The sequence below is a fragment of the Trichomonas vaginalis genome, chromosome IV (assembly GCF_026262505.1).
Source record: "Trichomonas vaginalis G3 chromosome IV, whole genome shotgun sequence".
Lineage (NCBI taxonomy): Eukaryota > Parabasalia > Trichomonadida > Trichomonadidae > Trichomonas > Trichomonas vaginalis.
This window is the reverse complement of record NC_067206.1, coordinates 24,499,769-24,513,326: the sequence shown is the minus strand read 5'-3', so window position 1 is coordinate 24,513,326 and position 13,558 is coordinate 24,499,769. Positions and strand designations below refer to the sequence as shown.

Genomic DNA, 13,558 nt, shown 5'->3' with positions numbered 1-13,558 from the left:
ATTTCAATTGCTTCATCTTCTAGTTCGTCGACAAATTCGAATACAATATCTCGAAATTTGCCTATGTTCTTATTGTTTTCAGAACATGTGACCCAACGCAAGTTCTCAAGTCTATTGTCGTTTCTTATATGGTTTATATGGTCTACAAGAGGTAGATTGTTAGGGTTCGGTATAAAATGAGTTGCAATGACAATATGTTTAAAATAGTGTTTTCCACTCATCTTCATAGTAGTATATCCGTCATTTCGCTCCCATTCGCTTAAAACTCTTTTTGTCTTTTTGTTTCTGACTTCAAATGACTCACAACAGTGAATTTCATATTTCTCATCTAACAAACAAGTTTCCCAACGGTCTTCTCCAACAAACTCAGCGTACATTTCAAATAAAATAAAAAAATATTTTTTTTAAAATTTACTCAGAAAAATTTTTCTTTGTATATACACCATTCTGAACATCTAAAAGATTTTTGACATTTGCCAAGAATGTTCGTTTAGACGCTGTCATATAACCATACTCTTGACAATATTGTTTATAATCGTACAATGACCTTTCATCTAAACACTCAAAGTCAGTTTCATCTATGAACAGTTCATATACACTCTTGTTTGCTTCTAACAATGTTTGTCTCTCTTCGGTATGTGGAATTTGTCTTGGATTGAACTTTGAAATATCTAATGTCATGAAATATGAGAACAAGTGGTTGTAAAAGTTAGGTGTCAAAGTTTCTGCTAAGTCGTCAAAATATTCTGTATCTTGCATATGAGAATCTGACGTTCTGACAACTACATATCTTCTGTCAGAACTTTCTAACTTCATCGGAACAGCATTGTTTGAAACCATAATGAAGTTTGCAAATTTTCACAAACTCTTTGGTCTTTATATTTTCTTTCAACAACTCCAACTTTGTCTGTTATAAGACTCTTCAAAGCATCTGAGTTCAAAACTTTTGTTGTATCTATACTTTGAAGTTCGTTACATACTATAAGTTTCATATTCTCTATTGAAGAGTTAAATTTACCGCAGATGTTTTCTAAGTTTGTCATATTCGGATTCGAATAGCCCTCTAACAGTTTGCACAAAATATCTGTAAAGAAAGTATTCTTACCAGTTCCTTGTTTTCCAATTATAATGAGAGCAGTTTCATTTTTAGCACTTGGATGTTGTAAGATGTTTGCAAACCAACATAAGATATACTCATAGACTCTTTCGTTTCCATTGCATATAATTTCTTTGACATGGTCTAACCAAGCTTCTATAATATTTTCTTTCCATTCTACTTGTTCGTATTTATATCCAGTGAAGATAGAATAGAAGTTTGGAGAAGGTGTATAGAACTTTATACCACGAACTGAAAAATCTTCTAACTTCGACAATAAAATATCCCAAGCATCTAACATCTTCATGCCAACCTGTACGACTTTTATTTTCTTAAGTTTCTGTCTACATTCTTGTTCTGAAACTATGGTTGCTCTTGGTTTGTTAAAGACAACATCCCATTCTTTCATAACATAACATTCTGGGGCAGAGTCAACATAAATGACTAAACGTTTCAAGTTCTCGACTGCTTTGTTATAGTCTCTAAATGGACACATATTTCTGAACGCTTGGAAGTCATAAAAATCTGAAACATCTATTCTGTACATTTTTATAAAAATAAAAAAAAATATTTTTTTATTCTTGACTTTGTTGTTGCATTTGTTCCATTTGTTGCATTTGTTGTTCTTGAGCTATTTGTTGTTGAAGTTGTTCTTGTAATACAATACTTTCACCAGTTGCATCTTCCAATTCGAAACTTTCTGCCGTCATTGACAAATACATAGGACATAAAAGTTTTACAGGAACAAAGTTTGCGTCGACTAATGTCAACGTTATACTTGCCAAAGTGTTTGAGTTCACTAAGGTTGAAAATTCTGCATTCGAATGAACAATAGGCAAACCAGCAGAGAAAGTGTTGTTTATACGCATGAGTATCTTTTGGTCATAGTAGTTTCTGTCGACATTCGAATAACACTTTGAACCTAAGTTTGAAACAATATATAAAATAGGTGTACTTAAAGTCAATGGAACAGACATTCCTTGTATGACACCTTTTCCTGTTATAGGAAACTGTTGGTAGTAAAAACCAGATATAAGTTTTGTATTATAGCTCATATCGTTTATACTAACTCAGTCGGACATCCAAACATAATGAAACCTGCTCTAGTTGCAGCACATGTTACATCCGTCCTTAAAGTATTAAATAAGTCAACAAAACCTGTTGGTGGTATATCTGAGTAAGTATCTTCAAAGAAGTATTTTTACCATTCACAACAACAAAGTCTTCTGGTGTCAAAAGAGCAAAAAGGCTTTAGTCGTCATCGTGTTTAAGGTCAGTTTACAATATCGTCCTTGAGGACTTTGTAAGTTTGTTGTTATAGAATTATATGACTCAGGGTTTTTAGTCGTAATAGTATAAACCACTATGTCTTCTGCCATTTACTTAGCAAGTAAATTTTAATGAAATGTTGTGGTCGTCAAATATTTTTATGACGTCTGGGAAACTATACTTTAAGTTCAACGTTTCACCTCCTTTCATAACGTATATCTTGTCAATGACATTATATGAAACACCACAGCAAGCATGTCGGGTTCTATTTCTTTGATGTTTATATCGTCTGCCTCTGTCAAAAGTTTCAATAGTTCTTTCAAAATTTCATGAGGTGCGATGACATATGAGTTCACTTTTACAGGGTTGTGCTCAACCAAGTTTAACATTATACCCAAAGCCTGACAAATCTTCTCCTGAGTTTTAAGTTTGTCTTTAAGTTGTTGGTAGTCGTTTCGAATATCTGCAACAGAACTTAAGTCTCTGCTAACTTCAGGGTATGTTGGTTGTTCTTTTACAGGAACTATTGTTATACCATCTTCGTCTTCGTATGGTTTCCCCACTTCAACATCTCTTTCTTTGACATTGACAACAACACTTTGACTGTTTGTTTGAGTTGGTGAATTTAACTTCACATCTGCCATCGCCATTAAACCTTTTGAAACACTTACGCTTCTATTTTTCGGAAATGACATTTTACTTAGAATAAAAAGATGGACGTATTCGAGTATCTCTTCGAATTGAAGCAGAACAAAGTTTACACACACAAACAATACAAATACATTGACAGAATAGTTCTTTATACAAACAATGGAAAATGTTATAGAATAGCAGTCTTTGCTGAACCAAAATATTTTCATAAAGCAAAGAAAGTTGGTATAACTGAAATGGTGAAAGTTCTTGAAGCAGACAAAATATAACAACAAAACTTACAGATATTTCTAAAGGTAAGTTTATAATACAATATTATGTCAAAACTGGCGTACTGTCAATATTTGACGGAGAGAAGTCAGTTCAAGAACAACTTACTGACCTGCTGCCAAAATCTGCTCGATGGAAGCTGTCGTTTATGCCAATCTGAGGAGCCCCAGCAGGTTTCATCGAACGAATCTTCAAAAGAGCATCTTCCGTGAAAAGTGCTATTGGTTTTGTAAACTTCTTTGCTTTCAATTCATCTGGACCGTCTCTGTCACCAGTATATTGTATTTGAACTGTACCAACAGTTGAAATACCACCCATAAAGTCTTCTGAGTCAGCAAATGGAATGCCAAGCCAAAAGTTTGAACGGTCTCCATTTGTATATTGAGTTTTTTGAGCTCCTGTATGGGTCCATACTTTCACATATGGCATAATAGAACTTTGCATTTCAGGGTTAATGGTTGTTGTGAAGTTGTTGTTAAAGTTCATAGCATCTAATGTCAAGTTGTATGACCTCATATCCTCAACTGTGGAATATTCTTCTCTTGGATAATATTTGCCATCTATGTTTATATGATATTTTATACCGGGGTTGTAGAAACAAGAATAGTCATTTATAGTTCGTCTGAACAGTACAAACAGAGTATCTGCATGTTTCATTGCAGTTGTTAAGGCAATATCTGTTCTTGCACCTGGTCAGCACTTTGGTTTCCAACTTCACCTGCAAAGTCTTTGACAGATATTTGGTGTATAGGGAACATAAGTGGAACTGCAATATATTTGGCAGCTAAAGCATTTGAAATATCTGGGTCCAACATATAGACTGCAAGTCTGCTTTCTATTCTCTTGCATTCAAACTTTTCGCATGTGAACTTAACTGGGTCCCAAGCATCTCCAGCAGCATTGAAATAATAGTTTACTTCAGTGTTGAGGTTTGAGAAACCAAAGTCTAAGTCAACTTTGTTTTTGCAAAAGTCGGCGAATGACATTTTATTTGTTCCCACTACTTCTGTAAGAGTGAATGGGTCTTGTGTTGGTGCAATGACTAAGTTATTTTTGCTTGGAGTAAGTTCGATAGAAATTTTTCCTGCCCAGTTTGGCAAGTATCTTAAAAACCTGAAGATGAGGAAAGATGACAAAGGAACTCTAAGTTTCAGTTTTACTTTAGTGACAGCATTTCCATCTGAACCAGAAAGGTTAACATAAACTCCTGGAACGTTAGGGTCAAGTCTTCTTATTTTCTCAATAGTTGCATACTGGTCTGTTTGTTCTCTAGCTTGTGGTTGTACTGAGTTTCTCAAAGCGAACCATTCATAGTTTGCCCATGTTACTGTTTGAACTAAGTCAGAGTTAGAATATATCTTATATCCCATGAAAACTTCTGGAGCATATTGGTATCCGACATAGAAAATTCCATTGCAACCTTTCTTGTCAGACAACTTGGCAGAAGGTTTTATTTCAATGTCTTGTTCCACGTATAAGAAAGAGTTGTCAATAGAAATTATATGAAACCTGTCGCAAGCAATATCTACTGTTGTTGAAGAACCTTCTCCAAACTCACCTACGTTTCCATAAGAAACAGCAGTTGTATATTCGTAAGTTCCAGGAACTATTTCTGACCTTCTAATGGCATTGTCGCATTCGTTATACCATTCGGAAACATTTCCATTCATAGCATCCAAAACTGTTGGCGTTATATTCTGAGCGGCGTACATTTCATATGAGTAAAAATATAGAATAGTTGGATTTATATGTCATAATAGAACCCACTCCGACCAAGCTTTACTTTCTTCCTGACTGAGTTTTTAACTCTTCTTTTTCCTTCATTGCCCTCTGCTTGAAGTTGTTGCATCTTTGCATTATGTTCATCTAGTTATGTTGCAAATTTTCCATGTCCTTTTTGCCTTTTGGCTCTGGTCGCCCATCTCAGGTAACCTATATCCTAGAAAGAGTTTGTCATAGTTTGTATTTGAGTCGTCGCTTATTGTTTGCATGACTCTGTCCTGAGTTTCCGGTTCAAGCTCTTCAAACAGTGCCTGTCCATATGGAATAAGCTCGTTTCCAAATATATGTTTTTGTAGCCATTCTGGTTTTCTTTCCATGTTACCAACTATATCTTTTGTGAATGGGAAAGCTTCTACCCAATCTTTCAGTCTTGCGTCGTTTATTTCTGTAGTTGGTTTTATTTTGTCAAGGAACATGTTTTTCAATACTAACATTTCATTTGGTACTGTCCATTTGAGTTTTCTTAAATATTCATCCCTTCTCAGTTCATTGTCTGCAAAGTAAGTTTTTATGACATTTTGTAAACTTTCGTTTGCAAGGTCATGTACAATAGGTTCTCTTCCTTCGCTCTCCCTAACTTTCTTTCTAAACTCTTCACCAAATATACCATCTTTATGGTTCTGTGTAGTTCTTTGAGATAAATGTTCTAGAACGTCAGGTGTTATATTTCCATCAGCCATGTTCATTTCATACTGGTTCAAAATATCTGCATCTTTCATATCTTTCAATGGCATTAAAGCCGCGCTGAAAATACCAGCTATATCTGGTTCACCATTGACTTCCATTGCGTCTACAACTTCTTGGAATTGTGGTTGTAAGTTTATGAACCACCTATCCGAGTTAGCTTTATGACCCCATCTCATTGTAGTTCCATCGTCTGCAGAAACAAAAGTAGGTTTGTTTCCATCTTGGTTAGGTTCTGAATGAACTTTAAACAATGTTTCATTTCTATATGTTTTCTTGAAATTTAACCTTTTATTTTCACCGAGTTCATCCGAAGATTGAACGTTAAATGCTCGTAAGTAAAAAGGGTTGTTGTATTTGTGTACATTTTTTTCAGTTCTTCCATTCTATGCTGAATATTTCATCTGGTGTTGGAGTCTTTTGTATGTCGGCAAACATTTTTCGATATTCTTCTACTATGTCAGCCGAATCTTTCTTAGACTCTTGGAAAGATTCCATATTCACCTCATGCTCTTGTTGAGGGTCAAGATTTTTCGGCTGTTCCAAATCTTCATCTAGTTCTGTGAAGTTAGTTTCCAAAGGAGTGACTTGTTCGTTTCCTTCAGGCTCTTCTAGCTGTTGTGTTGTGCGAACTATTTCTTCCATGTCTGGTTGTATCTGAACTAGTTCTTCCTGTGGAGTTTCTTGTACCTCATCTGCTGGCATTTCATATATTCCGAGACCGTTTTCAACAATTTCCCTATCTACGTCATCCGCATTCATAAGCCTTTCTTCTTTCGTTCCGTCTCTATTTTTTACGCGTTTCATGACGAAAGTTGTATTGTCATTTAGCTCTGACATCAAATATCTCGGAGTAAATTCGTTCATGTCATTTGGATGATATGCTATTAAATCATATCCCTTAGCGAGCTTGTATTTTCCAGGTTTGAAATTATATCCCATTTGGTGCTGAGTCATAAAGCTAAATAGGTTCGGGTCAGTATTTCCATCCTTGAACTTTCTAATAGCTTCTTTATATCTGTCACTAAAGTCAACAGTATCTGGGAAACCACACTCTTCTTTAAGCATTTTTAAGAATTCTTGGTTTCCTTGTTCTCTACTTCTTTTATGTCCTTGCTCTGTTTGTGGTTGTTGTTGTGCAGGGTTTTGAACTGTTGGTTGTTGTGTTGGTTGTTGTGGGTTGTTGTGTTGGTTGTTGTGTTGGTTGTTGTGTTGGTTTTGGTGCATGCCTGTGTCTGTGTCCATGTGACGATGTAAATGTTCTAGGTAGTCCTGGTGCAGGTGCTTCTCTTGGAGGGTTTGGTGGTATATAAGTTCCACCAGCTGGCACATATGTTCCATCTGCAGCATAATGTCCTACCTGACTTTTCGTTCTTAAGAAAGCATTTACTAGGTCTGTTTTGGTCTGTTGTAACTCTTTTTCTTGACTTTCCACAACAGTTGCTCTAACGGCGTCATAGGCACTTTGAACTGCCTGTCTCGTTGCTGCATCTGTTATTTTCGTCATATTTTGTGCTACTTCTCTTAACTCTTTGTCGAAACCTTCAGACTTCAGTTTCTTTCCAGATGAGAAGTCGTTCACTTGTTTCACCTTACTATGAAGAGCTTCGAAGGCGTTCTTAAAGTCAGCATTTGTTAAAGCTTCATTTGAACTATCTTCATCCGCTTGTATTTTTGTCCTTATTGACCCTATGAGTTGGGCTGCTTTAGCGTTGGCTTGGGCATCTAACCAGTCATTGTTAGCTTTTATATATTCTGCGCTTTTCATTGCCTTTTGCATAGCCGCGTCGTTATTTTTACTTTCTTGTGCTAAGTTTTCATACTGTACGGTTTGGTTTTGCAACTGTAAAAGTTTTTCTGCCTTTACATTTGCTTCAACTTCTTTTTATACTCATCGCTATCCATATATGTCTTCAGGGCTTTTTGTTTTATCTCTTCATCTTTCAGTATTTTATATTGAGTAGTATGGTTTTTCAAATTTACAACATCTTGTTCCATTTTTGCTACTTCTGCTGCTTTTTCTGACACTTTTTCGCATATTCCTCTGTACTTAGTTCTTTCAGTTGTTCTTCTTTCTTCTTTTTCTCTACGTTTAACTCATTGAGTTTCTTTGTGTGTCTGTCATATTCTAGTTTCTTTTCTTTTCACTTATTTGCTTCTGTATGTCTATGTTTGACTTTTTGACATCTGTTATTTGATTTTTGAGTGAACTCAAATTCACTTTTGAGGGTTATAAGCTGTTCCGTCTGCAGCTCCACCAAAGCCTGCCATTTTCGCTAAAAGTGCCGCTCTTAAACCTCCACTCTGTGCACCAATGACTCGGTTTAAAAGCATAGGATTGCTTGACATTTGTTGCAACATAGTGGGGTCATTCAGCATTTGTTGTTGCAACTGTTGTTGTGGTGTCAGTCTTACTATTGGATGTTTCAATGCTCTCTTCCTCTTACGTATATTCTTACGTAGCTTACGTGGCATTTTAAGTGAAGTTAAAAAGCGGCTTTTGACAGATGTTTTATTGTGACTTCTTCGTAAAAGACTTTGTTGAGATTTCTTCGTAAATGAGTGTAAATGACCCAAAAATATTTTAGGGTAGAAGGTTAGATATAACCTCTTTTCTAACCTCTTTTCTACCCTCTTGAATTTTCATGAATTTCTTCGTAAAGACTTTGTTAAGACTTCTTCATCTAATTTCTCATGAACTTTCTTGTCTATGTTTTGTTGAGATTTCATCGTAAAGACTTTGTTGAGATTTCTTCGTAAATGACCCTAGTAGTATATTTTTGGTGTAAATTTCATGAAAATTCAAGAGGGTAGAAAAGAGGTTAGAAAAGAGGTTATATCTAACCTTCTACCCTAAACATTATTTTTGTCTGATTTTACGAAGAAGTCTTGACAAAACATTTACGAAGAAGTCTTGACAAAACATTTACGAAGAAGTCTTGACAAAACATTTACGAAGAAGTCTTGACAAAACATTTACGAAGAAGTCTTGACAAAACATTTACGAAGAAGTCTTGACAAAACATTTACGAAGAAGTCTTGACAAAACATTTACGAAGAAATCTTGACAAAACATTTACGAAGAAATCTTGACAAATTCAAGAGGGTAGAAAAGAGGTTAGAAAAGAGGTTATATCTAACCTTCTACCCTAAACATTATTTTTGTCTGATTTTACGATGAAGTTTTGACAAAGTCTTTACGATGAAGTTTTGACAAAGTCTTTACGATGAAATCTTGACAAAGTCTTTACGATGAAATCTTGACAAAGTCTTTACGAAGAAGTCTTGACAAAACATGAAAAACATATATAATTTGTGAAAAGCTCCTGGAAGACCCGTATATAAGAACTTCATTTCTCCTAAACATCTTCAGGCTAGAAGGCACGAAGTGCCTGGAAGCCCCACTTTTTTTTTTTTTTTTTTTTTTTTTTTTTTTTTTTTTTTTAAAAGTACACTGTATTTTGTGAGGGTAAGGTATAAATAAGAAAACATGGTGTCATCTCTTGCATTTTTATTTCTTTAAAAATTGGTGTTATATTGGTGCATTTATTGATGTCGTATAGATATTTAGAGAATAGTTGATGTTGACGTATTATACAGGACATAATGTATAAATTTATCAAGTTAATTTAGTTAAACATCATCATCTACTTTTGATATATTAGAGATTTCTAACACGCTTATGAATTTTTGGTTATATAGGTGGAGTTATTTGAGCTAATGAATTTTACATGAAAAATATGAATGCATTTCATAATTATATGATTTTGAAGCTATGTAATACTTTATAAATAAGCAAGCATGATTAAAAGTGAATCCTCAGATGGTGATGCTGTTTGTTCTTAAAAAAAATACATTATTTTGAAGGTTTAAATTTTTGTTTCTAAGTGATGCTATGTTTTATAAGTAAGGATATTATTTTTTAATATTTTATCATTATCTATAATTATTCTCTATTCTGTTTTGTCTCCCAAAAAGTATTCTTTCACAGAGCGCCATGCGACATCAAGAGCAGTCTTACCATTTTTATCTTTTGCTTCTTTATCGGCTCCAACTGAGATAAGATATTTAACAACTTCAAGATGACCATCCATTGATGCATAAATGAGTGGAGTACATTCCTTTTATTCTTTGCTTCTTTATCGGCTCCAACTGAGATAAGATATTTAACAACTTCAAGATGACCATTTTCTGTTGCCCAAATGAGTGGAGTACATCCACAAAAATTATCCTTTGCTTCTTTATCGGCTCCAATTGAGATAAGATATTCAACAACTTCAAGATGACCATATTCTGATGAAAAAATGAGTGGTAAGCCCAAAGATTCTACATTATAGTTACCGTTCTCTATAATAGATTTAATACGTTCGAGATTTCTTTCTTCGCATGCTTTAGTAAGGGGATTTTCAAGATAACCTTTTTGTGATGCACGAATGAGTGGTAAACCTAAAGAGTTTACTTGTTTATAGTTACCATTCTCAAACAAAGATTTAATACGTCCGAAGACATTAAAATTTTTGACTATTTAAAAAAAAATAAAAAACTAGCAATTGCTACTACACTCATTATATACACAATTCAATTTTTTTCCACAATTCAATTCAATTTTTTTCACAATTCAATTTTTTTCCACAATTTGAAAAATCCGTGATGTGATTCGGAGTGATATTGGATGGAAATAATTGGGGCAATATCAGATACTGTAGCTTTGAAATACTATATTGGATATTAACATTTAATAATTAAGATTAAGCTGAAACAAATCAATATTTTTCATTTCTTAAATGCATAATGCTATTTTTCAAAAAATAAAAGTCTATTTTCCATAAGAATATATATAAAATTTTTATTTTATCGATAAGGTCACAGTAAGCTCCAGTTTTAAGGAAGTGGATACTTTAAATTTTTTGACTACTTAAGTATGGTTGCCGATTTAGACAATTTTTAAGAAATTTCCAAAATCGAGAAAATCATTCATACTCAAGCCATCCATTCTCTGAATTTTGCTCTCACATCAACCAATTGCGAGGAGTTTACAAATGCCAACCAAATTATTGTGATCTAAAATGTGAGTTTTCATAACTTTTTGTTGACTCATGTAGCTCAATGCTTATCAAATCTACATTTTCTTTTGGTATATATATAAATTCTCCAGGTCAGCATATAAAAAGAATCAAAATTACTGAAGTATAAAAAACACGTTTTTTTAACTTTTCAAAAGATTTTCATCGGTGTAATCTAAATTTAAAATAGAATGTCAGATAGCTCAGATCAAAATATTGAGGACTCAGTCGAAGATTCCGCAGATATGAAGGGGAACGACTCATCTGATAGTGATAAGGAGTTGAAGCTTGATGATTTGACACCAAAAGCGAAAAAGAGCTCTGGAGACGGAAAAATAGTTGAATCTCCAAAAGAGGCAAAGAAAGAGACCAATGGTGAAGAAGAGGATGGATCTGGAGAGGAAGAAGATGAATATGATGATGAAGTTTCTATTAGCGATTCGGATGAAAATGAAGGAAGTTTTATTGATGCAAAATATGATTTCGATAATCCTCCGCCTGTTTTACGATTCCAATACTCTTCTATTTGCGCTACTTTAATAAGGGCCGTTAATTTGTTCAGAGCTTCTCATAAACTTCCTCCTATTGTAGAATCAATTGATCTAAATCGAATTGCGATGAAACACTCTCTCGCAATGGCGAAAATGGAGGTAAAATTTACTAATGCTCCAATTAAAGAAGAAATCAGCGATCTCCCATTTCCATTTTATTACGCATATGTATCTCGAAGTGATTCACCAAATCACGCATTTTTAGACGTTACTAACGAATGGGCATCTGAGCCAGGAATCTCCGCAGCTCTTCTGTCCAAAGTCAATACAATTGGATGTGGTATGGCATCAACAGCACAAAAAACCACTTTCTTTACAGTTATCGTTGCTGTCAAATCTTATATTGGAGATTCCCATCTTGTTGGCGATGAGCTAAGGAGTTTCTTGTTGGGCCAAAACTGTCTCGAAATTGTCAACAATATACGCGAAAAATACGATTTACCGCCTTATTTATGGAGCGATCAATTAGCAACGTTAGCATATAAATTCAGTCAGACAGATCCAACAAAAATTACCCAGAAATTCATTTCTACACGTATACCGAGCGCTTCTTCGAGCCACGTCGACTTCGGTAAATTTGAGTTCGAAAAAGCAAATCCCAAGACGATTGTTTCAGAATGGATGCAGCAGACATACCATGTCGATGCATTGTTGGGAGAATTCAACAGAATCGGTATTGGGTTTGTTATTAAGAAAAATTGTTATTTTTCAGTTCGTATCGTTACAAGAAGCATTTACGCGTCAATTATTGATGGATCAGAGAACTTAGTGGATCATTCCATACTAGCAAAGCATATTGCTGAAGAAATGAACGAATTTAGAGAACAGCATTCTTTAGAAAAGCTGTCATTTGATGACAACCTGTTTAAAGTTGCTCAGGATCATGCAGAATTTATTGCAAATGGTCAGGAAGGTATTAATCCAATCGAAGACGACTTTTACAAAAATGTTGTTGAACCACGTTATAAATTATGCGATATCAGCCATACTACTTGCAAAGAAATGCTTAGAGCTCCAAAAGAAATTATGAGGAAGTGGAGAAATAACACAGATTGTGTTTCTGTTCTTCTAAATCAAGTAGATGACATTGGTGTAGGAGTTTGCTTCGATGAAGATTACGTATGCCACGTAACGACTATTATATGTGATAGAGGTGACCATGGAGATGTTGTTAATAAGATTGTTAGCTTATAAAAATATTTAATTTGTTTTTCTTTTAAATAATAGTAACATTTTTATTTACGAACAAATTGATTGTAACAAACAAAAAGTATAAAATCGTTTCTTTCTTTTTTTTTCCTAATAAATGTTGATAATTGATAAAAAAAAACATGATTGATTGTAGTTAACTAAAAAATGTTGGAGTTTGTTCATCATTCTCTTCCCTTTGCTTTCGAAGTTCTTTAACTAAAGCTGCCAAAGCTTCTGGATTAACTCCAGCTTCTGTAAGTTCAAGCAAAATGGATAATGTTTCGCGGTCAAGTCCTGTTTCAAGAATATTTGAAAGTTCGTGGAGTGAATCAAGGAGCTGAGCCCTTTCGTTGTTCATTTATTTTTTTATTTTTTTTTAGAATAAAAAAAGTGGACGTTTAAAAATTCATTGGGACATCGATTTATGTATGATTCTTCAAAGAAACAGACCTAATAATATTTGTGATTCATATTTCGCCATATATTCTCATTATTAATAAGTTATAAATTATCAGTGAAGTCTGCTTCTAGATTCATAATTCTTTCATTATCTCCTCGAACTTCAGTATTTTTCAGCAAAGGCATATATTATTTCATTATATATAGCATGTTATATAAGATCTCAGATGCTGGATGTATTGATAAATCTAAGATAAGATAATATTTAGTATTTGAGTGTAGTTGCACCAACTTTTTTTGTTCATATTTTTGAGGCGATAAAACGTCTCAAACATTAACAAATGCAAATCAAAAGCAATAGATTCGCCTATATGCTCAATCAAGAACTGGAAAATCATGAGTCATTGAACCAGCTCTAAAAACATGATTACCTGCAAAGTTTTTTCGTTTGTAATTTTAGTTAAAAAACAAAACATAGTATATGTATATGATTTATGATAATTCTAATTTAATGCTCAATTCAATTTTGCCCAAAAATTTAAAATTATCATCTCGAAAGAACTAAGCATAACAAAGCCGAATTAACAAAAAATCGATGATAA

General features: G+C 33.9%; 4 protein-coding genes and 3 pseudogenes across 7 annotated transcripts, besides 2 other annotated features; 1 reads left to right on the top strand and 6 right to left on the bottom strand.

Annotated features, from left to right (window-relative positions):
- Positions 1-9,191: part of a mobile genetic element that runs on past the window's edge.
- Positions 695-1,643, bottom strand: TVAGG3_0160370 (annotated as a pseudogene). Its single transcript has one exon. A coding segment is annotated over exon 1 (949 nt).
- TVAGG3_0160360 (uncharacterized protein) lies at positions 1,672-2,073 on the bottom strand (the record flags this gene model as incomplete). Its single annotated transcript, XM_051224944.1, has 1 exon — positions 1,672-2,073. The coding sequence occupies one exon, from the start codon at positions 2,071-2,073 to the stop codon at positions 1,672-1,674; it is 402 nt and encodes a 133-aa protein (XP_051109930.1).
- On the bottom strand, positions 4,227-4,998 carry TVAGG3_0160350 (uncharacterized protein; the record flags this gene model as incomplete). The annotated part of the gene is made up of 1 exon (XM_051224943.1): positions 4,227-4,998. A coding segment is annotated over one exon (772 nt), but the record flags the coding sequence as incomplete, so codon positions are not given.
- On the bottom strand, positions 5,402-6,397 carry TVAGG3_0160340 (annotated as a pseudogene). The gene has a single exon. A coding segment is annotated over exon 1 (996 nt).
- Positions 9,094-9,191: a terminal%2Cinverted (terminal inverted repeat of Maverick-3 transposon ID:TVAGG3_0160330).
- A 352-nt stretch (positions 9,192-9,543) lies between these two features.
- Positions 9,544-10,318, bottom strand: TVAGG3_0160320 (annotated as a pseudogene). The gene has a single exon: positions 9,768-10,318. A coding segment is annotated over exon 1 (551 nt).
- A 672-nt stretch (positions 10,319-10,990) lies between these two features.
- Positions 10,991-12,568, top strand: TVAGG3_0160310 (protein-related family; the record flags this gene model as incomplete). Its single annotated transcript, XM_051224942.1, has 1 exon — positions 11,007-12,560. One exon carries the CDS (start codon positions 11,007-11,009, stop codon positions 12,558-12,560), a length of 1,554 nt encoding a protein of 517 aa, XP_051109928.1.
- Positions 12,569-12,661: 93 nt separating this feature from the next.
- TVAGG3_0160300 (mitotic-spindle organizing gamma-tubulin ring associated family) lies at positions 12,662-12,921 on the bottom strand (the record flags this gene model as incomplete). The annotated part of the gene is made up of 1 exon (XM_001297681.1): positions 12,712-12,915. One exon carries the CDS (start codon positions 12,913-12,915, stop codon positions 12,712-12,714), a length of 204 nt encoding a protein of 67 aa, XP_001297682.1.
- Between the last annotated feature and the right edge of the window lie 637 nt (positions 12,922-13,558).